Source organism: Aptenodytes forsteri, unplaced genomic scaffold (genome assembly GCF_000699145.1).
Source record: "Aptenodytes forsteri isolate BGI_AS27 unplaced genomic scaffold, ASM69914v1 Scaffold82, whole genome shotgun sequence".
Lineage (NCBI taxonomy): Eukaryota > Metazoa > Chordata > Aves > Sphenisciformes > Spheniscidae > Aptenodytes > Aptenodytes forsteri.
In genome coordinates this window covers 2,117,309-2,143,379 of record NW_008795490.1, presented here as the reverse complement: position 1 = coordinate 2,143,379, position 26,071 = coordinate 2,117,309, and the positions used below count along the sequence as shown (strand labels likewise).

General features: G+C 39.6%; 1 protein-coding gene across 1 annotated transcript in view; it reads right to left on the bottom strand.

Moving 5' to 3' along the window:
- The window catches only part of MTHFD1L (methylenetetrahydrofolate dehydrogenase (NADP+ dependent) 1-like), a 159,094-nt gene that overhangs the window by 111,795 nt on the left and 21,228 nt on the right, over nt 1–26,071 (bottom strand). The window contains exons 9-17 of the mRNA XM_009281550.1: nt 24,571–24,650; nt 23,764–23,861; nt 19,055–19,228; nt 10,199–10,335; nt 8,860–8,906; nt 6,393–6,500; nt 5,410–5,484; nt 3,830–3,932; nt 333–409 (exon numbers count right to left, since the gene is read on the bottom strand). Coding sequence (XP_009279825.1) covers nt 333–409; nt 3,830–3,932; nt 5,410–5,484; nt 6,393–6,500; nt 8,860–8,906; nt 10,199–10,335; nt 19,055–19,228; nt 23,764–23,861; nt 24,571–24,650 — 899 coding nt within the window. The remainder of the gene's footprint in view (nt 1–332; nt 410–3,829; nt 3,933–5,409; nt 5,485–6,392; nt 6,501–8,859; nt 8,907–10,198; nt 10,336–19,054; nt 19,229–23,763; nt 23,862–24,570; nt 24,651–26,071) is intronic.

Sequence of the window (26,071 nt, the reverse complement as noted above, 5' to 3'; positions counted from 1 at the left end):
ACTTAAAAAAAGTAAGAAAAATCTCATAAATTAACCGTAGGAGGGCATAAGAACACCTTTTCTACTCACAGGACAACAATATCAAACCCCTAACCTACGCAATTTTTTCAAGTGCTTTCAACACATTGTGCAATATGCATTGGTTTCTGTTTCTGAAACTTCAGACTCAGTTACTCATTAACACAATCAGTTTCACTGCAAGAATACTATAAAACAGCAACAGATGTTAGCTTTGCAATTCAAAGTAGTATGCTGAAAGAACTGCAGAAACATTTCTCAGACTCTAAAGCAAAGTCTGTCCAGAATGAGATACATTAACTGCCTTTACATACCTGACGGACAAATCCTTTCTCTGTATTTGCCTGCCCAACTGTTATTTTGCGCAGGAATCTGTCATTTGTATCCACCACTGAAATAAGGGAATAGCAAAAGCAAAACATGTTAACAAGGACTCAGGGATCTGGGTTTTTCCAGGCATACCTGTTATACGTGTAAGATTCAGCTGCTTGAACAGTGTAACCAGCCAGCCACACTCCTGCACGTTAGCATTAGCACTGTCTTAGTTTCTCCCTTCTAGTTGATACCATTAGATGACAGGTTGAAATAACTCAAATACAATTTCTCTGAACAGTATTTGAAGCTAACAGATTCTTAAAATTCTAACATACAAATTAATATTTTACCTACATAAGAAAAATCGGTCTTAGTAGATACAACGTACCTCAGACCTACTTCAAATCATTTGCTTCGTCATTGACTGGTTAAGAATTGATTTTAAGACTGTATGATGTAGGTTAAACTTGGTCTGTTTCTCTTTTAAAGGATGATTATGTTGTCAGATTGGTTCTTCCAGACAAGTCACTTTCTTGCACATCACAGTAACTAACTCCACATTCAGCTGCACAGCATTCAAAGGAAGTTTTTTTTCAACTGCCAAGATCAACCATCTGCTATTTAACGCAACTTCAATTTCAGACAGTTGTATTTCTAACCTGGAAACACTTTTGGTATTGCAAGGGCATGTCCAAACCATCCTGTGGAATTGCTAACTTCACTAACAATCATCGCAAGCCAAGTTCTCCAATTCTGCACTGACAACACTCAACTTCAAACGTGCCTTTCTAAGAACCAAAAGGAAGGACTGAGAATAATCGAAGAGCGCTCTCATCTGCTGAGAACAGATCAGGGTGTTTCTTAGGAAGAAACATTAGGAGGATGTTTCTGTTTGTTAAAAAACGAGACCGAACTCCAAGACCTCTCCTTCCCAGGAATGGCAATCCCTACAGAATGCAGAAATAGGCTCCCTCTTTCTTATGGACTCTTTAGCCCTACAAATGTTTCAATTATTCACCAACCCTAAAAGAAAGGGTGGAAGGTACTCTTGATCAGTTCAGCCTGTAGCTTGGTAATCAAGTCAATCTTCTGGTAGATGTAGATTTGAGCCCTATTCGTTTAGAAGCAGACAATCAAGGAACCTCCGGAGAAGTTGTCTGTACTGAAGGTCAGTGAAATCACCTCCTCCCGCTTTTCCTGTTGCTTTTGGAGATTAACAAATTTGTCTGTACAGAAAAGGATGGCATAATTACCCAAGAACAAGAGGGACTTTGAATCTCAATCCTACACAACCCCAGTTCAGGGTTGTGAGTGAGCTGGGAGAAAAGCAAGGTTTAAGCCGCTTCCCTTCTTGGGCATTTCTCACGGGGCTGTTGTAAATACCATACATGCCTTCTTCCCACTACATGGTATTTAGGCCCCTTGTTTCTTCAGGAATTCCATTTAAGGGATGGTGCAACACAGATTTGGTTAACTCATTTTGGTTTCTATTTATATACAGTCATACTCTAACTACAGTACTGGCAGAAATTGCAGAACAGAGCCCGGTACATGGAAGCAGAAGCCTCATACCAAGCTGTGGTACCATATGCCACCGTCAAGCCATATGGCAAGCTGATCTCTCAAGCACAAACTTACCCCTTCTCCTCCTAGGAAGCTCAGTCTCACGAACAGCCTTAAGCAGACCTAAATGTCTTTCCTGCCTACCCAGGCACGGCTGAGAGCAGAAACTAGCCTTCCCACCAGCCTGGACAGCCAGTGGGCTGCTTTTTATCTGGCCCTTCCTAGTGAAATCATGTAACCTGAACACCCTTACCATGAAATTATAACTACCCCTGCAACTCTTTCTGGTCACTGGGATACACTGGCTTTCTCGTCACGGTCAGAAGTCATTCTCCAGGAAGATTCCAATAGCTGCACTTAGAAGCAGTAAAATAAGAAATAATTGGTTTTGCCACAAAAGCAATTTTTCCTTCTCCAAATTTTCCCTCTTCCTTACCCAAGTAAACATTTCAGCAAAGTTTAGGTTCAACGAAGTGTTAGGTTTAATGTATCTACTTCCATATCCTCTAGAGATATAAACAGGATCTGAATACCAGGGGAAGGGTAAGTAGAGGGAAGCTTTCCTTCTTTTCAGTATGTTGTACCTGTTCAAGTTGGTATAAGAGGACAATGAACTTTAAGCTTGTGACACAGGACCTGTAAGGAAACAGGTCCTGAATAAAACTAATTTTCAGACAATCCGATAGCTTTCTCTTCTGCCCTACAAATTCCCTGGTACATAACAAGCTTCACAGACATATGGATTGCAGAAACAGTCCCAAATAAAACATTTTCCAAGTTATCTAAAACATACCTCAAACCAATTTTTTTCTGAGATGTTTAAGATATGTACATCATATAGAGTTGTGTGGAATAGAAGTTTCACTAACATTGTTTGAGATGAATTAAATAACTCACTTGAGGTTAACAGATGTTGAGTAATGTTGCCTCCTCCCAAACCCGTGCTGATAAAAACGATGAGTCATACTACACTAAATATTTACATTATTACTCCTTCATCCTAATACAGGTCTCTTCCAGACACACTGTGTGACTAATAAAAAACATCTTATGCCACATCCCCCAGTATTATCTTGAGAAAAATATCCCAAGTCTGAGATGACATGCACACAAAGGGCACAGTAAAGCATGGCCAAGACGCCTCACTTCTCAACAGATTCACCTTATTTCTCTGAGCATCACAATACATTCCATTTAACAATTATTTTGAACTAATAACTTTGGTGTTTGAGAACTTAGGAAGAAAATAAAATCCAATGGAATTTAGCTCAAACCTTTATGAGAGTTTACTTGCTTAAATAAAAAAGATATACACAGAAGTTGAGGTAAACACTGAAATTTAACCCAGCACCAGAACTGGAAAATGCAGAGGGGAGTTGTCTAAGGGTTTGCTTGGCGTACATAGTTGAAACTGTACCACATCTTTCACCTCTTCTTCCTAAGAAAGCAAACAACTCAAGACACTTTAAAAATAGGAAAAACACATAATCCCTGAGGCCTATTTAGTCTCTGAGCTACCCAGACTGCTGAGCTGGGGAGGATCAGGGACCAAAATCAAGTAGATTAAGTACAAATAATCTAAAACCACAGTTAAGAAAAGAATGGATAAGATCTGTAAAATGCACAGAAAAGCCACTTTCATATGTTTTAAGATGTATTATCTAACGTGAGAGAAACAAGGGATGTACTTAAACTGTCAGAGCAACCTATCTTTCAGAATATTAGCAAAGTCTCTTGAGTCACTGCAGATATTTGACAAAGTTTAGAGCAATATACTGCACCCAAATTTGTTATGCACCCACATTTCCCACTTGCAAACAGGTTGTTCTTACAGTCAGAGAGCAGAAACAGCTCTGATTCCGGTAAAATTAAGCAAATTCGGAAATAAGTTATAACTAAATCTGAGCTGAAATGAGGCTTTTTGACTACATACCTCTTTGCCATGTTATGGTAGATGGGTCAATATCAAGGCGCGCAAATCTGCTGATCTCCTCTTCTGTTAAAGTCCCAGGATCAGTCTTGTTTATTCCCAGCCTCTATGCAAAAACAAGTTAAAGAAACGCAATGAAGTGGCTGGTTTGCTTCAACAGGTATAGCTCTGGCTTTTCACCCCCACTTTCAGCAAGCATTTTGGAAAGCAGCATGTCAGGACCAAAACTATTTAAAAAAAAAAGCACACAGGAAACCACCTGTAACTAAAATATGGGCAAATGTAGATGGAGAAATGAAGCGAAAAAGGAGAAATACTCATAGGCCATTAAATTAACAATCTCTTTCTTACACAGAAGAAATTCTCAATGTAAACCATAGAGAAAATTCAACTTTTTTTTTTTAGGTATAAGGAATCATTATACTAAAAATAATTCATAGTGAAATAATTCAGTTATATTGGAAATTATGATGCATGCATTTGAATGTTATAAAGCCAAACATTTTTTACTCAGCTGCAGCTCATGTGAAGAGAGAGAAATCCATTTCAACTGCAGAGACAGTTGGTATGTCATGAATAACCAAACCACTCCCTGTCCTCCCCTACCTGTTACCCTACACACAGTGTAAACAAGGACAAAACAAAAATACTCCAACATTCTGACGGAAAATTCCATGAGATCTACTCTGCCACAGAGGCAAGCAGGTATCATCCACATTTTAGTTTACTGTCTTTCAACCGAGCAGCACAAAAGCTTAAAATGTTATGAGAAACTATTTTTATTTTCAAAACAGAAGCTGATATTACCTCTATCCTCCTTTCCACCCCCCAATTCCAAGTGCGCACTTAGCAGCTATCCATTGCCATCCACAGTGACTCTGAAACACCACCGGTCAGGACTCAACAGCCTACAACAAACATGGAACTGGAAGCAGACTGAAGCTGTCCTTAAGGTTCATATTCAAGGGGTTCATATTCTCCTTCCCCTATGCTAGTGGACTGTGTTGCTGTCTCGTTATTTATCAGAATGGCAGCCTCAAATCCAGATATGTTATTCATACATGAATTGCACAGGAAGCTCTTCTGGAAGCATTCAGGAAGCAAGATGGGATGCAAAAATATACTATGCACACAAATGTACTTCTACCCCTCAAAGGACGAATACTGTCAAAGTGACATCAATAAAACTCCAGAAGTATATGCTATAATAAACTTTCAAAACCAGAAAATATTGCAAAACCAAAGAATGTGAGCTTTCAACCATGACTTTACCATAATAGGAAAAGTATTTTAAAAACTCTAACTTTAATATTTCATCAGGAAAGACACAGCATTTATAAACATTATTGGTTCATTTCAGAGGAAAAGAATAGCAAAAATGTTGGTTATGAAAATAATATCAGACCCAGATCCTATTACTTGAAGGAGGATGCTTTTAGAAAAAAGTCTGGACTTGATAAATTCATGAGGAAGGTTTATACAAACTTTGTCCCATACATCAAATAATTTTAAACAAGTTGCATAAGAAAGTGCATTTTATGAAGAGATACTATAATTGAGGAGAGACTACATTAACAACTTACTCTCAGACGGGCAAGTTGAATAGCAGAAAATCCTCTCACACCATTAACTACTGGAACCAGTCTATTATACAAAGCCTAGAAAAAAACTTACAAGAAGTTAATAAAATAAAAAAAAGTTACAACTAGGAACTATTTAAATAAAAAGTTAATGCTTTTATTCTATTTAGACTAATTTCAGTAAGAATTTCCCAACCACTTAAGTTGTGGACTTCTGGTTAGCCGTTTAAAAAACCACTCTGAAAAGGTCATAGGTTTTTGAGCAACGCCTATGATTTAACAGTCTAAATCCAATTACTAAAATGACTGTTTCTATATTTCACCAAAAAAATTTGTATTATTTTTGAAATTGGGAACCCTTTAAAACTTTAACCAAGGTCCAATATTCAACTATAACTCTCATCTGCAAACTGGCCTAAATGCACATTTTTGTTGTACCAAGTAAAGGGGATATGACAACCTTGCTCAGTTTTAACACTGCAGCCAAAAAAAGGAGGCTCCTTCCTTTACTTTGTCCCTTTAAAGACTCAAGTCAGCATTTGTGTTAAGGTCACAACAGATTTAGTGGAGGGAAAAGGATGCAGTTTATTTTCCCCACAACCCCTTCTTCTTAAGGTATATCATACCCAACTACACATCAGAAGTATAATTTTTAACTTTAAAAGGCGTATACAAATTATTAAAAAGAATAAGATTTAGAGAGAGAGAAAACATCTTTTATCAGACTATTTAGAACAGTCTGAACTAGTTGACAAGGTTCTGGGCATAAGATCCTTATTTTAAAGACTATCTTATGATAGCTATTTGCCATAAAAAATATATTCTATAAGCATAATTTCCCAGCAGAACACAGAATGGCTTCAGCGATAGTTTCTGTTCACACGGTGAAAATATAAAAAGATAATCAACTTATTTTGCTTTGAAATGTAGTTTATTGAAAAATTGACAAGAAAAATGCCATGTGGATATTAGAAAATAATTCTCACCTTATCAGACTGAGTGTTCTCATGCAAGATCCTAGCATCAATAGCAGCAGCCAGCAAATTATTCGCAGCAGTTATAGCATGAATATCTCCCGTCAAATGAAGATTGAACTAGAAGGTGAAAACAACAACAAAATCTTTTTATAAGAAACCATTTAACTCAATTTATTAATCTCAGACAGATTAGCAGAAACAATCACTGCCATCTCCTTGAGGTTGCAGCACAGATTAGTCACCTATCAGTGTAGATGAACTATTATCAGGCTGAAAATACACCGAGCTATGCGAAGGACTTGTTTTCACCTGAGTACATAGTAAACTACCCTTAGTTTAGCCAAACAAAGCCACAGACATCTTTATTTGCTAAATGATCCAAGAACGAAAAGCCCAGGGCTATGGTTACACATATTAATACTAAATCAGTTTACTGTCAGTATTTACTGTTTGACCTGGACCAGAGGTGTAGATTTCTGCTGAATCCCCCAGAGCACACCGTGCGTGCCAGCTTTGGGGGTGTATGCCAGCTTTCTGCTAGCCACGGGAGAACAGCCCGTAGCTGATCAGGCATGAACTTTGCTGATACAAAGCTTGCCCAACAAAGTTTTGTGGAAAAATCTGAAATCAGCAGTTTAGATTAGATTAGGACTTGTGTTACATAGGTGCTGTATTTTTCACGTATCTCTGACAGAAGGAGGCCGAAGGTCAGTTTTAATTGCACTGCAGCACTGACTGCAGAGGGGCACTGACAGCAACAGACACCAGCCCCTGACTGTGCTCGCACTCACATACAACAGGGGATCAAAACTCTAACTAAGCCCTACATTAGGGCTCTGTTCGGACCAGCTGTGCACTTTCAAGGTGGTACTTCAGCAGGTCGGGCCATGGAGTGGTTTTGTTGAGCTCTAAATTAGACTCTTTTGGTGTGAAACCATTGTGCATTTCCAAACAAGCACTGTGAATATATGCATAAGCTTAGCCATACTATCCTTATGTGCCCCATTGGCCAGAGAATCTGCTTGCATTTTACGCTCTGGAAACCAACACAAAACTCTGCTGTCAACTACAGCGTGCTGAAGCCCCCGGGTGCACTGCTAAGCCTGCTGAGGACAAGGGAGGGAGGCTAAGAAGGCACCCAACTGACAAGAAACACTACACGTGGTCTACATTTCATCTCTGTCCTTGACCCAGCCTGTCCATAAACGTGTGGACCACATAGCTTTACATTGTGAATGTTGTGCTAGGCAAGGGTGGACACTTCAGTCAGAGTATTGCTATTTTCACAGTGAGAGTATTTTGAAAGCATGCACCCAGCTGGTTCCTTCCAAAGCCAGCACATGATTTTCAGAAGCCCTTGAAGAGGGCTAGGGATGACGCAATCTTCAACAGAAATCCATTTACTTGTGGGTAGAGGACAGCTGCAGATTAATTTAGAGGTAAGAAAACAATTCTTTCACTTTGACAGTGCCAGGGTGCCGGGGGCACCACCTGCCCTGACTATCCCTGCCCAGCCCCCCAGGGCTCCCCCATGGCCCAGGGCCCCACGTCAGCCCCGGGGGCCATCAGCCCCTGCCCCAGTGAGGCTGCAGCAGGGCCGGTCTCCAGCTCCCCACAGCCCTGCCCTGCCCACCCACCGGCCCCACGAAGTCAGGCCAACCCGTGGGCCCACATCCCAGCCTGGCCTTGGCCCATCCCCATGGAGGTGCCCAATGCCTGGGCTGGGGCTGCCCCAGTGCCCCCAGCTGCCTGCTCCTGGCTGGCAGTGGGACAGACCCTGGCTGCCAGGCCCTGCCTGGCCACCCCATGGGGAGCCCCAGCCCCTGCAGCTCCCCAACAGCCTGCACCTGTGAAAAACAATTTTTCACGGGAGACTTCTCTGTCTCATCACTGTTGTTGAGCCACATCATCTTCTTTTTACTTATCTAGCAAAAGTTGTGGTATTCACCCCTCCGCAGTATTCTGGGCATGTCTCACACTACCACAGGAGGGTCATCTTGGCTAAAAACAAGTACATTTTGCCACACTCAGTAACTTCTGCTAAAAAGAAATATTAAATCTACATTTGAAAAAGAAATTTCCTCAACCCACCAGCCCTGGGTCTCCCTGCCTTTTTCTACTCCACCAGAGAAGTAATGCTTTCTCATTCTCTTTTGCAATAGATGTGGATATAAAAGGAAAAAATTAGCAGTAGCCATCTCTTTGTCTTGTATATTACACGTGGACAGCAGGCTTTCTTCCCAGGAAGCTTGTGAAGCATATTCGAGATGTTACAAACATGTACAGTATGCTGTGCAATGTTTCTGCACCCCCACTCCGCAGCCCCTTCACGTCACACAGCAGGCACGTGGAGATGGCAAGGACCACCCAATTCTCCAGGCAGACCATTGCCACCGACCAAGTGCTGCATCGGCCACCTCAGCCTACCCACCCCTCCTAGAGGGACAGGGACTTGCTGCCTCCCCTGCTGTCTCACCTCCTCCATGGGAATCACTTGAGCGTATCCACCACCGGCTGCTCCACCTGCACAGGACAGCATATGGTCACATCAGACTCACACCAGTTTTGGAAAAAAACAACCACTCTTAAACACACAAAGTGAAACATACAGTGTTGATGACACGTTACTCAGCATTTTGATTTCTATTAGGGGATCAATGATGCACGCAAATAAACAGGATTTCCTTAAACCTTGCTGGCTTTTTTCAGCAGGCAGTAAAAAGGGAATTCTTGATCTGAAATGAAAGCCTCCACGTGATGGCTGGCCCAGACTTTGGCTAGATAAGGGTTACCCTCTGCTCCTGCGCAGATTTCGGACACAGTCATGCACATGCAGCTGTTGGGTGGAAAGACATAGCAGTCACAAGCAAGCACTGCTTCTGAATGAAACCTTCACACTCCTGCCTGAGCGCTCCTTCCCCACTGCCTCTCAGGGTACAGGCAAAGGAGTTCGCTGTAGCCTACACACAAGTTGAGTGGAGGGATTAAAGCACTCACATGCACCAGTCTTGGCTGAGAAGCACCAAGCACCAGGAGCCTTCCAGCTGAAATCAAACTTGTTAACTTAAACTTCAGCAAAGCAAAGCAGAGCAGATGGGGAGCGCTTGCCCAGTTAGGCACCAATCTCAGCTGAGAAATGGCAAAAAAAAGATCGCATTACTTCCTATCAGCATTGAAGACAGGCTTGAACTCTGGCTGGCTCTTACCTGGCCCTCAGGCTCTTAAAGGGTTTCTAGGCAAAAAGGCAGCAGCCCATGATTAGGGGGGACAACTCAGAAGAACAGAAAGAAGAGGTTCAGACCTAGCCGAACGTATGATGCAGACACAGCTGAACCATTCGCATAACTGCCAACTTCCTTAGCTTGGATATATTTCAAATCAATACGAGTGGATTTAGGACTCCTTCTCAAGGAATAATTAAACAGTAACATTTAGAGACATCTTTAGAGAGTCTTCAAGCAGGGGAGTGGCTGGAACGGTGTGTACTCACACAAAACTCCTCCTGGCTAATTCATCCCCAAGCCTTTCATTATGTTTGGGCTTTATCTGCATTATCAATACACATTAAGTACGTGAACATAGATATGAACCTTGCATGGGAAGATGTGTGCAAGAAACCTTTATCTATTAGTTATATATCTATCAAAAAATCCAATATGCTACCATTCAGACAATCCACTGAGTTAGTGAAGTAACTAAGGAATTAAAAAAGGAAAAAAAAAAAAAAAAGAAAAAAAAAAAAAAAAGGAAAAAGAAAAAAAGCAGTATTTCCTTTTAATCTGAAAGAGGTCATAGAGTCTGCAAATATTATGTACCTTTAACTCCAAAAGTAGGTCCTTGGGAAGGCTGTCTCAGACAAGCAAAGGAATTAATGTTAAGGTGTGCAGTAAGCGCCTGAACGAGACCAATTGTGACTGTGCTTTTCCCCTCTCCTAGGGGTGTAGGGGTTATTCTAGCAAAACAAGAAAAAAGATTAATCAAATTCTTTGCTGATGTCAGCCTGGCTAAGGATATCAGAACTTACAGCTTTTGATTTCAATGAAGAATATTTGTACAGCAAATTTCAATAAGATTACTTTATCTCCACAAAAATACTGCCACAATGTTAGCCCCTAGCTCAAGCTGGAATGCTAATATACATGTGTCTTCTATTTAAGCAATTTACTATGATAGCAGAAAAAGAGAAGATTATTTTGGCAAAAGTTCTAAAAAGAATATATTGAATTTAGACATTTTTATTACAGCACAAAAATCTTACCAGTTTCATTAACAAACCATCCATCAAGATATTCTGAGCATGTACTAATACTGTTCTGTAGTAATGCATGAGATGTTTTATTCCCACTGCTCAAACTTTGAATGAAATAATAGAATATTTTAAATTAAATAACCAACACTTTTGTTTGTACAGCTCAACTATCCCTCTCCAGCTTCCACGTCATCATAACCCTCAACAATGACAGATCAACTGCTTTTTAAATAAAACAGGACACAAAAGTCACTATATTCAACTGAACATGATTTATTTCACACTTAGGTTTCGTGACATTTTTGCAGATTTAAGGGTGATGAGGGACAATTACAATCACAGTCTGACCTCCCATACAAAAGCTCAAAAACCTCATGCTACAATTCCCACATCTAGACCGTGATTGAACCAGGACAGAATTTTAGAAAGACATCCAATCTCGAATCAGACTTTAACCTCTACTCAAAGACTCTATTCTTGTCCCTTTAATGAAGGGACAATGAGAGCTGATTTTGCAAGGAGAAAACTTCATCAGCTTTCTGTGAATGAGAGAGACCTCAGTTTAAGTGATGTCCTCTCTACTTTCAAGGTCAGCACATTTGGTTATGATCCACGTTAAAAGTGGGGGGGTGTTGGGTTTTTTTTCCTTTTTCTTTTTTTTTTTCTTCCTTAAAGTATGAACACATCTCGCATCTCCAAAATGCATTCAAATAATTCATCTGAGGCACAGCATTTCTCCTTCTGACTGGCAAAAGAAGAAAGCCCCAGCCCTTTTTCCACTCACACCGCTCTCACACAAGCCCTACTTTTTGGCAAAGTGTAACCATTCAATATCTTTGCTGCCTTCACTACCCGCAGAGAATTAAGTACCTTAGTGAAGATGACGTTAAGAACTAACGTTCATTCCCAAGGAAATACAAGCATGCACATGCATCCTAAGTCAGAGGAACCCTTATCCCATGACCTCTTCAAAACTTGAGCTAAAACATCTAGCTCTAATTAGAAACACTTCCTTTCCCAACTAGTAATTTTTCCAAGATATTGCTATCCTCAGATCACAATTCAAATGGCATAAAAACATTAGTAAAATTGTCAAATGCAAGGAGACATCTGTGTTGTCTCTTTGCCTTTAAGATTCAACTTAGTTCAGTTTGTTCACAGATTGACAAAAGCCCTTCTTTGTCACACAAAATGTAAACACATGAAAAACATTAACTTGTCACAAACCTATCTTTTATATCATCATCGGATCCTGGTTTTTTTGTTAAAAAAGAAGCCTTTGTTAGATATGTCTGGAAAAATTTGGGCAGTAGGAGACAAGCCAAATTAACATCTTCTATATTGTTCTAGGAAAGAATTTTCCTATTCAGAAAAGTAGTGTTTTAACTCAAGTTCTAGTGAAATCAATGGGTTTTAGTGCATCTGTAAGAGATTCCCTGAACTGAGACTCTTCAAAAATAGTATTTTGTCTACTGATAGCTTTGAACTACTCTTATATGACCATGTAGCACATGGGTTACTTAATTTGGGCATTTGTTTTTAGTAATTTTGTCCCACATTTATAACATCATGTTTGCCAACCATCAGATTCCAAAGCATCATCAATAACTTACTATCCAGACTATTTTGTCATCCCGCCTTCCTAGAACCACACTCTCTTGACTTAAAAGGGAATTCACAGATTTTTAGCAAAGTATCTATGTAGAGCCAACAAAAGGTGGGAGTTTTAGAGCATATCCTGAGAAGAATCCATTTTATCTACTCTCAAAAGCCATTTTATCTACTCTCAAAAGTGATTTGGGTCCCTGTCATCTTTTTATCCATACTATGCCTTCTTGTTTCCTTCTGATCTACCGCAGGAGCACAGAATGCTACTTCCATTTCTTTCACTTTAATGTTTGCAGATCCTAGAAGAATGGGTACTTTTTAATCTCTACGCTGTCGTAACAGCAAGCCCTCCCGGTTTTACTGTTGCTACAATGATAGCTTCCGGCTTTCCCACCACTATTTCTTCCATCTCCATTTTGTCCCAGATCCTTACTTTTGTACAAAGATGCTTCCTTCAGAGCACCACAGCCAGGTTAACTCACTTTCACTACCAGTTTCACCCTCCTGACTACTGTTCTAACACTGGTTGCCCCAAACCCATTCAAATCATTATTAGCATGGTTTCTCCTTGCTCCTTGTTCTCCTACCGTCTCATTCACTTTTGTCTATTGCCCTAATCTCATTTACTTGACCCTCTTATTCCTGTGCACTAAAGCCAGATTTAAAGAATATATGAGTAATCTTGAGGCATTACTGCACTCATTCAAAGACTTAACAAGATAATAACTCTTTAAGCTATTAGTTATTTAAAAAACAAAACAAAACAAAAAATCCACGACCAAAAAGCAAACTATTCTGCTACGAAAAAGACACCTATAACTGTTTACTGGAAGTTACCAGTAAAGGACTTCCCACAAACCCCAAAAACTCCATGCACACAACGTCTACGCTGCTAACAGAACAACTTATATTTGCAGTGCTTCCTGTTGGTGGTTACCCCTATTTCTGAACACCAGACACATGAAGTTCACATTCAAGAGAATTCAGAGACACCATCACTAGGTTATTTACTCAAGTGCAGCTCAAAACATGGCAGAAGGCTGAGCTGGCATGCACAGCTGCACAGGGACTCTTTACAACTCTTATGAAACAAGCAAAATCAAAGATGCAGCCTACTACTCAGTAAAGGAAAGGAAATTGGAATTGACAAATACATAACCAGAAGGTATGTTCATAGTTGCATGAAGAATAGTATCTACTTGTCCCAGAAGATACACACAATCAAGCACCACATTACTAAAATGCTCTGGTAACCTGGCTGGCCTATTCTAAATGACTATGTAAAATGAGCCAGAAAGCACTGGGAATTTGCTATGGGAAAGACCTTTTTCCAGAGAACAAAAAGAGAAACACACCATTGCTCATTGATCAAACTGGGAGGACCAGATCTTGCCTCTGCTGAATTTCCAGTACCTTGGTACTCTGCACCAGCGACATCCCTACTGAGAATGTGGAACTCTAGGAGAACCAGCCTCCACCAAAATGGGGGTAAAAATGAACTAGAGCAAGCTTATTTTCACCAGTGTACTCATGCAAGCACACAACGGTTTGCAGCAGTAAACAGACATGTCTTTGCAGACAGGACCTTGACTTCATCAAATCTGCTTGGCTTTAACAGCCTACACTTTCAATGTGTTCCTCAGATGGGTTTGTTCATTTTAATCTGTTCTCTCCATTCTGAGAAGCCTTAGCTTTCCTGGAACTAAAGTTACTCAGATGAATATCTAAAGGCTCAAAATGTCTAAAGACAGCTGTGATGGCGGAAGAAAACCAGCAACCAGACTTCCATAAACAGTCTACAGCACTTGGGTAACACTCTCCCAAGAAACCTCGTCCACTGCAGCAGGTAAGAACAGGCACAAACCCCTGAGAAGTCAAAACCAGGAACCAGACTTTTCAGTTTCTTTCCACCTAACAGAATTAACAAAACATGAGGACTCTGCGAATCACACTATTCGGTGAAGCCAGACTGCTCCAGACAGTTCACTTACCTGTCCCCAACTTCTCATCTTACATGAGATGCCCTGGCAGGACACCTTTGATTCTCAGAGGCTCAGTAGCAGCCTGGAGACTACAGGATAAACCTTAAGAGCTAAACAGCTATTTAATAGTTTCAATAGTTACGAGAACCTCAGTTTTAAATATTAGTTTAAAAAAAAAAGCCAAACAAAAAAAACCCACAACACCCCTCCGCCCCTGAAATTAAGAGATATTTCTATTCTAATAATTTCCTTAGAAAGCTTATTTTAAGTATCTTCCCTTTTGTACCTGGCCTACTTTGATCAGTTTTTATAAATAAAATAATCCACTTAAGCTGTTTTGTGGACATTGAGATGTTTTTGCTGGCTACACTACTGAGCCTACACTCTTGCAACTTAGGTCACTAGCTCGCATGAGTATAAAATTACAACTGCCAATGGCTAACTTTAGCTCAATTGTGCAATGCTGTGTTTTGACCTTATGCAAATCTAGAAAAAAACCTCCTTTAAAATACAGTAAATTTTAATGAACCTCAAGAGACTTTTACACCCATTTGCATTATTCTTCAAATTTCTTTAATATGTTTTCAATCTAAACACAGAAACCCCACAATCATTTTCCTCCTTAAAACTTCTTACTTTGCCACCTACCAAGCAGTCACCAGCTCCTTGGCAAAGCCTTCCATAACATTGGAAAGCCTTCTCTCTTTATGTATATCAAAACAAAGATAAGAACATGCAGACTTTTTGTTTGTTTGTTATACATCACATTAGCTCACAGTGGAGCTGTTTCTGTGGGAAAGCTCCATGAGGTCTCCCAAAGAGAAAATAAACAAACAGTGAGACGATACACTGCACCAGCTGTAACCTCCTCACAGCTACCCCAGCCGTCATGACTCCAGCAAGATCTTTACTGGATATGTGACAATTCTTCTCTTTCAAATTTCCTATCTTCAACTCATCAGTATCAGCAATTTCAAAGATTTTGAGAAGTTCACCATTCCCGTGATCCACATGGAAACCTGCGAAGCCTAGCTACAGAGGGCATGGACAATCGAGTTCCCATAAATGACAGCCTCACTTACATACATCTCCCATCCAAGATTACAACTGTCAGAAACTTATTTCTGAGCACAGAAGTGTTGCAACTCCTGTCACTTCATTGAGGTGAGATTATGACAACATTGCAGTGGCATCTTCAAAATGGGACTGGAGCTTCTACATACGAAAGCACAGTGATCACTGTGAACCTAAAATGACTGAACAAAGCCAGGAACAGAGTGAGGAATCCGTAACTACAAACTCTCAAAAGCCAACGAAGACCCATCCAAGACAATCCCAATCATGATGAATACATGACAAACTGTCTCAGCCACGACTTTGCTTTGGACTGTCAGATGTTTCAGTGCATCAACACAGTGGTATTTTCCCCCCTTAGTCTTCCCTGTATTTTTCCTTTTTTTTTTTTTTATGTCTACCGTTTTTCTTACCTTTTAAGCACCTTGTGGCCCAAGAAATACAGTGAACAGACATACAATCCAATACGTACTCATTAGAAGTAAAATGCAATTCCAAATCTGAAAATTCTGTCCCTAAGATATTTACCATCATGCAACTTGTACAAGCATTAAGTTAGTATTTATCTCCCTCCATTTTTATCTTACCAAAAAGGTAGTTCATCACAAAACAACCTGTTAATGTTAGGTGAAAAGTACTGATTTTAAATTTCCCAGCATTCAAAATCCAACACACTTCTTACTAAAAGCAACATTATATTTCATAATTTTTCCACATTCTATTATTCCCCAGCGTGCATTTTTGAAGTGAACAAGTTTCCAGAATTAACTGGTAAAAGCCACAGCAGTGGAGCATTTAAAAACAAAATGCTGGAACACAGACTCTAACAAATTTTAGATGTAGTTTCATATTGTGTTTACAAATATGCTATCTACATGCTTGAATGCATGATTAAGTTACCCTGGGCACTAAACTTAGCTACTAGGTCATGCACAAGCTTCGTTCATTTGCATGCTCTCAGCTTGCAGTGAATGGGAGGCAGTTTGAGTTAATCTTGAAACGTAATTTTCTTTTTAGTACACTAAAAGCCTGTATACAGGCAGTTGATGCCCAAGAGCTAATTACTCCATGATAACTCATGGCTCTGACCCCAAGGTGTCGTAACACAAGCCCTATAACAAGTCACACACATGAAAAAAAAAAGTGAGAATGAAAAAAAGTGAAAAGAATGCTGTCCACACAGAAGAAAATGGAAAAGTTATGAAGAAACTAAGTCTTCATCCTATTTTGGGGTGACATGATCTGTTAATCAAGCTGCAATTTTTCAGCATACAAAGAATGTATTGGATGAGGCATTTAGGTGTATTTGTGTGCACTCAGAAAGCGCAAAGAAGACCTTCCAGTTAGTAGCAGCTTTTTAAAAAGTCATAAATACAGCTATCCTTAGAGATAAAAAGGTACGTTTGGTTGCCTTTTGCTATTCAGAACAATTTTGTGCTCTAGCACATCAGGAATAAGCTAGAAGAGCATTTGCAGCAAATATTTATAATTCCTAGACATCATGAAACATTTAAACCTGGTTGTGGAATTACAGGCACAAATGTCACTGGCTGCATCACGGATGGAGGTTGGAGATTTTGCAGCTTGTTGAATACACACACTTTTCACTCCCTTCACATATGAAAAGTTCACATAATACATAATAAATATTTCCATCAGACCAAATACCCTGAAGTATAAGCATATATCTTAAATGTTTCCACTGAAGCACTGAAAACTTATTTTGAAGACCTATACTGCATCATTCTAAAAGAATTTCTAAATATCTTTGGTTATTGTGAACAAACATCATAATCCAAATGGCAGGTTCTGGTTGACCTTGCCTTGGCAGGGAGAGGATGAAGAAGGCAACTGAGGATATTATTTCACTCCCTGATTTTCACACTTGAGTGATATTCAGTTTTCATTATACTGAACATTTCCCCACCAGATGCAGTTCCCCACTTTTCTTAAAATCATTGTCTGCCCCAGTCATTTCAGCAAATGAGAGCAGCTGAGAACACATAAACACAAGTTATATATATATTTTATATGTACAATATTTCAAAGCCAGACTTTGAACTGTCTCAGAAGAGAACTTCCCACTATCGTAGCCACCTTGCCCAGGCACTCCTCCTGCAGCAGATGCGGCTTTGTACTCACTCCACCAGACGCAATGACTTCAGAGAAGTTACAAATAGCAACATGTTGCATAATCAAGTCGTGTAGGTACCAAACCCAGCCATTTGTTTGTGAAACACAGTTGAGTCTCTGTACACGTTATATGAACTTAAGAAGATACAATTTTCTATTTGTTGCCAGCTTTTCACCTTGCTAGTCAAAACTTACCCGTTTCTTCCACAGGTATATACACTTCTGTCTGTGCCAACAAAACAGCATTCAGACAATTGCTTGAGATACCTTCCCTGAAGAAGACTGGGAGACAAAGCAGTGTGAAGAAACCTAAGCACTGGTGCATACAATCTGACGCAACTAAAATCCACCTGCATGGGGCTTTGCATCATGCTATCTTCCACCTCCAGACATTTTCAAATAACCTCTGCTTCTGTGAGGCTCTGCTGCTAGAGAAGCCTGGCACAGCCTGCAGCATGGCACCCAACTGATGCAGTTGACAACATGAGCCTGAAAGTACACGGTAGCAACTTTCTTCAAACTCAGCCAAATGCTGAATCTGCTGTTCTTTCTCCAAAGCAGCAAAATACAAAATGAAACTCTACCAAAGGAAACAAAGCTCAACCGGCTATTACTTCCTTCTCTTAAACAACTGCTCCAAAGTCCTCCAGGAACATCTTTAGACATTGCAGGTCTGTCACATAGCTTTGAAGACAGCTTCGTAACTTTGCCTCAGCTTTGTAACATCAAGTCTCTCAGTCTACAACAGCTCCATCTCAGTGCCAGAAATCCAGGTTGTGCCCGCAGGAAGGTAGTAAAGCGAACAGTTTGTGAACTACTACCCCAGCTGAGGAATCAGTAGATCAAGGCAGTTAAGAACAGCCTTCTCCTTCTGGATCAGCCTAAAGCTGTATTTTAAACCTGATTGCTTTTACTTACAAGGAAGCAACCATATAGATTAATTCAGAATATAAAGAACACATTGCAATTTAAATATTAATGAAAACCTTCGCATGTTTGTTCACAATTAGAAGTTTCCACTTAGCAAACCAGGTGAGTGAAAAAACGTTATGTCACTGAATGCAGAAAAAACACGTAGCTCTTCAGAAGAGAAGCGCATAATTCCTGCTGAGCATAGCATTTGCTATAATTGTGGGAACAGCGAGCAGGATAAGCCTTGCTGGAGACATGTCTACATTTCAGAGAAAAAACATGGCTTTTTTAACTTTGTAATCTGTTCTTCAATAAAAAAAGTATTTATTGTTAATATCAACCCACTAGCATGTAGCTTCTGTTAAAGTTTGTTTATAAACAGCCACAATACATGCAGACTTAAACATTCAAGTTAAACATTTAAAATTCTGATAAAAGAGTAAGAAAAACTCCACACACCAACAGATAACATTTAAGAAGCTTAGAACAAACTACCTTTTATAAAATATTTTACTTCAGTAATAACAGTTTGGAAGAAAAGTTGTGTTACTTCAAAAAATTTCAAAAACTGATCGCTTTCAGAAGAGAGCAACATACAGCCGAAAACATTCAGGGTTCTTATTTGTGCAGTGTATTAAAAAGATGTAAGCTGCATGTTTATATTAATATGAGTGGAAAGAGTGGACATTAATGACATTACTGTGCATTCTTACCCAGCAACTAGAACATATTTTCCATCTGGTTGATCCTTTAACCTTTCCAGCAGGGACAAACGTACTTTGGCTTTGGTTTGGCCATAGATCTCAATTTCATCTGTAAGCAATCCTATCTCCTTGGCAAGTACATCAACAGCTTTTGGACGCTGTGCTCGGGAAATCTCAATATCACTGGAAAAGAAAACAAATAGGAGCCAGGAGATTTCTCTCAGCTTAGGTGGTCAACGACAGAGCACAAAACAACAGCAAATACTCCAACAATGGGGTTACTGTAATCAGTTTTTCAATCCTCTCTCACATTTTATTAACCAAACCTAAATATTAGCTAACACCTAATATAACATTGAAAATCATGTGCAGTGTTTGTTAATTGTTAGAATTTCACAGACTTCTCTCGTTTAATCAGATTCCAAATATTACATAATGCTTCCATATCAAGCTAGAGACGTGTCTGCTGGATGCTCAAGCATGTCCCACTGGAATGGATGTTTCTGGTTCTGTTTTTCTTCCCCTCCCTCCCAGTATATTTCAGCACATACACTTTACTAAGAAGCACATACATTCCTTGGCCAACAGTCACATAAACACGTTAGCTAAACCTGATGCTTGTGCATGTAGCGCCTTTCATCAGAGGGTACCGCCAAGCAAGCTAAGCCTTGCTACTCCCCCATGAGGGCACCAAAGGAAACAAGACATTTGAAGATCAACTCATGCACTTCTAAAACACAGCTAAATTGAAAATGGCCACATAGCAGGATTTTAATGCACAGGGTCAGGCCAGAAGTCCAGTCAGCTTATGAACTATTTCCAGCAAGGACTGTGAGTGGCAGCTGAGGCAAGAGAACAAGCATGGAGCAAGCACACCTAGTAGATTGCCTGAGGGGAGGTGGCTGTAGGCTGGGGGACACTATTGTATCTGCAATTCCTGACCTAGACCACCTGGAGTCTTTGGATTTAATACTCCTTCATGGATTTTTCGTTTGTGAGCTTGACCTAGTTGCTCCTTATGTCCACATAAGCGTTTAGCAGCTGCAAGCTCCCGTGGCAGTAAAGTCCAGGTCCCGGCACACAAGATGTGAGGAGTTGTCTCCTTTGGCTTTGAATTGCTCACATCATCACAAAAGCAAGTTAAAAAATTACCAAGAGATTAATTACTGTCAGCCTAAACAGGCTAAATTCCTTCCTGCAGTTTCAGTTGATTACAACATTTTTAAGATAGAACCTGGCAATGGGATCAAAGCTAATGTCCTGAACTTTCAAACAGTCTGCAAGACCTCAAATATCCACAGATGAACACAGAACTACTGCCAGATCTCAATTCTACTTGTGGACTTCGGCTGTTCTACATCCACCAGCAAATGATCAGTTTGTGCCAACTTAATTGCTTGTAATTCTTTGAGGATATCCTAAACTGGGACCATTATTCAACTCTAATTCTCGAGTATCCCACTTTTGCACCCTGCAGCTGCTAAGTGAAATCCAGAAATCATCCATCCAAACAATGACATAATCCAGTACTACAGGACAAGAAGCTACTCAGTCACAGCACTCAGTGGTTGGGTTGCAGACCATTTCATTGCATATACTAACCTGGAATCTGCTTTCTTTCAAAGACATACTAAGGGCATCCTCTTGCATAGAAGGATATACCTTTGGCTTTCTTATGCATTACTTGAAACACAACTAGCCATAAAAAAAATGTATCAAGAACACAAGATGGAGTGGCTTACAAACATCACATGACAAACAGTATTTAAAGTTTTCATTCAGAAGTCTCCCTATAAAAACAACTTGAGTCCCAGAAAAATATTGGGAAGTTGATGACAGTGTGGTCCCTTAAAGATTTAAGCAAGGAAAATTTGTAGGGTGACTATTCTCCTATTAAAGCAATTGATGCATTTGGCAAGGGGAGAAGGATGTAGACTAATATCACAGAAAGTTAATTTGCCTTTTTTTTTTTCCTCCTGCTAAATGTATCAGTCTCGTTAATAAAAGACAGAAGCTATTATTTCAAATCTCAGGCCAGACTATCAAGACTCCCTGCAGCAATCTCAGCCCTTCCTATTTCCCTCATCTCTTGGGCCACAAATGCCTCCCCCTCAGAGTTCTAGAAGAAACGATGAGGCTTTTCCCACCCTGCAGGTACCACTACTGGCAAAAAGGAAGAAGCAAAACTAACCAAGCTGTACACTTATAAATAAATTAAAACGTAAAGAATTTATAGATAAATAAAATCACAAATATTTTTAGAAGTCAAGTAAAATTGACAGTGGATGCTAACAGTTCTCCATTGGTAAAACCACTGCTGTCATTATTTTCCCATCTGAAATTCCCTCAAGAACCTTCAAGGCAACTAGACTTTTAACAACTTAGAAACCCTTTAATGACAGATTGCACACTGATACACGCAATAAAGTGATAAAAGGCATAATTTCACAATGAATTGATGTTTATACCTTAACTACTACTGGGGCTAAACAACACATATGAAATGTTTACATCTAGTCTACTATTTCTAGTAAAAGTATGTTCTAAAACACGGGAAATTAAAGATTTGATTATAAGTAGCATTTAGAAGTCTACATTTGTAGCTAGCTCTTTCAGTTTGACAATATATTCTCTATATTGGAAATACCAGAATTATTCAATAAGTTACGTTATTCAATATTGCTGGCAATGTGCAACAGCAGTTCTTCTGCATGAGTGAGAATTGTTAAGCAAGAAGTCCACCACTGACAATGGTAAGTCATAACTTACAAAATATAGGAAAATTTAGAAGATGGGGGAAGGCTTTACATCTACTCAGCCTGTGTGCTGGAATTTTTTTTACTGCATATTTGTAAGAAAATCTTCCGTTCCATTTCCAATATCTTTGGAAATATTTCAATTAACACCCAGATTTCACAGAAATCAAAAAGCAGATGCTCCTAGTTTTAGTGCTTAAGCAGCTTTGCCTCATTTTCAATGAAAACTCCCATCTGTTTCCTCCCAACATGGTGTATTACTGTAAGATTACATTTTATTGCAAGATACTTTCCATCTGATGAGTTATTTTACGTTTAAAAGAAAAAAAGACATAAAGCTATAGACTTATCAAATAAATGAAAGTCCTATTACTGTTTATATTATATGCCAGTATATATTAATTATGTAAATATTTATGTACTAAACACACAATGTCACAGAGAGGGTTGGGAATACTTTTTTTGAGAGTTTTTTTCACCATCACACTCATGACATCACATGCTTTAATCTACCTTCTAACTGTATTACTTAAGGATAGATTTTTCAGGCTTTAATTCTAGAAATGTGACATGCTGGACCAGGAAAAGCTCAAGCATTTCTTCCCCCTTGCGCCCCCGGGTACAATAGAAAACTCATTCTTTTGGCATCTCTGTTTTAAATTACAACTGCATCCATTTGCATTAAACTTGTAAGAGACAGTGAAAACTGAATCAAAATGCTTAGAAAACATTTTCCAAAACACAGCAGTGGGATTCAGAATTACAGAATCACAGAGTGGCTGAGGTTGGAAGTGACCTCTGGGGGTCATCTGGTCCAACCCCCCTGCTCACACAGGGCCACCTAGAGCCAATTAGTTGCCCAGGACCGTGTCCAGGTGGCTTTTGAATATCGCCAAGGAAGGAGACTCCACAACCTCCCTGGGCAATCGGTGCCAGCGCTTGGTCACCCTCACAGTAAAACAGTGTTTCCTGATGTTCAGAGGGAACCTCCTGTGTTTCAGTTTGTGCCCACTGCCCCTGGTCCTGTCAGTGGGCACCACTGAAAAGAGCCTGGCTTCGTCTTCTTTGTACCCTTTTATTTATATACATATAAATGTGTACATATATATACACACACACACATTGATAAGATCCCCCCGAGCCTTCTCTTCTCCAGTCTGAGCAGTCCCAGCTCTCCCCGCCTTTCCTCCTATGTGAGGTGCTCCAGTCCCTTTATCACCTGCACGGCCCAGAAGCATGCACACAAATAAGCACACAAAAATTTCAAGGCTTTCCTACATGGCAGAACCTCACTTCAAGTCGTTGGCTCCTCTCTCCACCAGCCAACACAACCAACACGCAGCAAAACACTTTAGCACACCAAAGGGCTCAGGCTGCTCTAAATGTCAGAGATGTCAGCAACCATGCCAAGGCAGACCTAAAATCCCTGCGGCTGGATATGAGCCTTGGGAGGTGAATGACAGAAACTGATTGAAAAGATTCTGGCTATGACAATAAATACGCTTCCCGCTTTTCACATCTACACAGGAATTTAAAAGTCTAACGCAGAAGAAAGTACTTCTACTGAGGGAAGAAAACAAATACAAGATCAAATGCCACTGAAATCACTGGGCCTTAACTAGGTCCCTAAACACCTTCCTACATTAGGGTTTAGCGATTAGGAGCTTCTTATATTTTGTATTTCTGTTGACATGCCACAAGGCTTCACCTCCCTCCCTCAATGAAACCTTCCAGCTTTAGGTCTTCATTAAACAAAGCTTGGCTCCAATGCACATCATAAAAGTAAAAATTGATAGGAAACAGAAGGACATGGCCACAATGAGGCATATAACAAAAAGGCACAACATGTAGTCCACATAAGCAGATTAAAAAATAATTAGGCACGGACCATTTTTAAGTTCATTGTCACATTTAACACCTGCCTACTCTTTTTTTTTTAATTTAAAAAACACCACTTATTACCTGGGCACTGGGGAGAGGGGCTGCAGTTTCAAGCAGCGGAGGTCCCACTTCCTGTACTGCTGGGACTGGATCCATCGCTCCGTGTTTTTTACCATGTTCTGTTTTTAAACAAGAAAACAGCACACACCAGCTGCATCATAAATGCTGAACGCTAATTTCAAATGATCTCATGAGTATGTTGAAATAGCTTTTATGGCAAAGGCTAACAAAAAACAAACTTAAGAATCTTTCCCTTTCATGGTTTTAGGATGAAAGAAAAAAACAACCACTGCACTATTATTGTCCTATTGTTTGTCCACATTTCAGAAAGAGACAAGACCATTAACACGTAAGTGGCAGAGAAAAGTCACTAATTAGGCACTTGGAGATTTTCTTCTGGTAAAATGGAGAATTACTTTTATTCTCTCACACCTTAAAAATAATGGAAGATATTAATTGTTCAGTGACTGACTCATGCTGCTTCCACATAAAACAACAAACTTTTGGACCCTTTCCATCACGCCACAAAAAATGTATGCAGATATAATTAATCTTCACTGTCTTACCAGTATAAGTAACATTAGTCTATTGATACAAGTGCTTCTGCCAAGCTTTATTGTAATCATCAGAATTATGACATGTTTGATTTTTAATTTACCTTTAACTAACAGGCATGACTCATCCTAACTGATTAAGAGTTGCTATTAAAATGGAAGGCAGGTAAGATGTTCAAAAGAGCAAAACAAAAATTAAAATCTAAACTGTAGAAGTAATTTCTACAACTTACAGAAAAAGCAACAAATTTACAATGTTTGAAGTTACACTAACCTGCATTCGCATTGCTATTGCAAGAGAACCAACAGCGTTTTCAGCAGCGTGGTTGTTTTGCTGACCATAGTTGTGTTTCTCTGTAAAATAGAAGTATTGCACTAATAAATCACAAAGCTTTTGTGAGTGGGAGCATGTGTATTTGAAAGCTATGTCCAAAAAAAAAATTTCTGAACGTTGACTTGAAATTTTGCAATGTCACTGACAAAATTATAGGTGGCTTCTTTAACACTTCAAATGAAATCACCCAGGAGGATGGATATAGTGTGAAAATCAGAGAGCAACTGTATGCTCTATGCTCTGAAGCATATTATGCAAACACACAAACGCATGTGATGGAGCATAAACATACTTGAAAAAGAAAATAAGGAACACAGAGATTAATTCCAGGATCCAAATAATTGCTTTTGAACAAAAAGAAAAAAAAAAAAGCCAGACAGCTGTGAGGATTTGAAAAGCTATATATTTTTTTAAACAGAACACCTTAATGAGCATGGTAAAGAATGTCTTCTTTTCCACACACTTATTACAGCGAGAGAGAACAATGAAATTATCACAAAATACTACATAGGATTATTAACCAATGGGATTTATATAACTTGGAATCAGAACATGCAAAATTTTTTGAGCAGCAGAAGTTATCTTCATCAATGTGACATTAAAAGTAGATATTCTGAAGAGTCTACACAATTCAGAGTGACTCCAACTTCAGAGAGTTATAATTGTTTCTAGTGGCAATATGTCTTATAATAATCATACATTAGCTACCCGAACTAAACATATTATTTTGTCATTTTCCTGTAATCCGTCTTTTGGCTTGTTCTTCTGTTGTTGCTTATTGATTTTTATCTAAGATGTAATTTCTCCAAAATTCACATCCTAGTCTCTGTGCGCATATCAAGGCCCTAGTTGCATTTTGAAGGGCGTAGACATAATCGTAATAAAAAATAACAACTGTATGCTGACAGCTTTAACCCTTCCCCCACAGGGGAACTGAAGTGCAAACCCTGACCTGGTCAAGCTCTCACTCTACTCAGCCCATCCATACCGATCCTAAAACACTCATGTTGCCTTGCACAATTACCCCTCCTGACGAGCGTCCCGGCGGTGGCAGGGCACGGACACCTCAGGCTGGAGCCAGAGTGGCAGGCAGAGGCATGCAGAGGAGCCAGCACAGCACCCCACCACACCACACCCTGCTCTAGCCCACTATCTCTCACACCCATCACCAAGAGAGCAAGAGACCCTTTCTGCAGACACCCTCAGCCTCATTCAGTGTGTTTTCTAATCCTTTCTCAAACTTTCTTGCCAGCAGGCATCTATACGTCAGTGACAAAGCTAACCAAGCAGAAGGTGACAGTCCTGACACTAAACCCTAATTAAGAAAGTGTCTGAAAAGTCCTTCTACTTGCATTAACACTTGCCATTTAAAAAAAAAAAAAAAAAAAAAAAATCTTCTGGAACAACCCATTTTTAACATCAAAAGGGGCATTTACGGAAA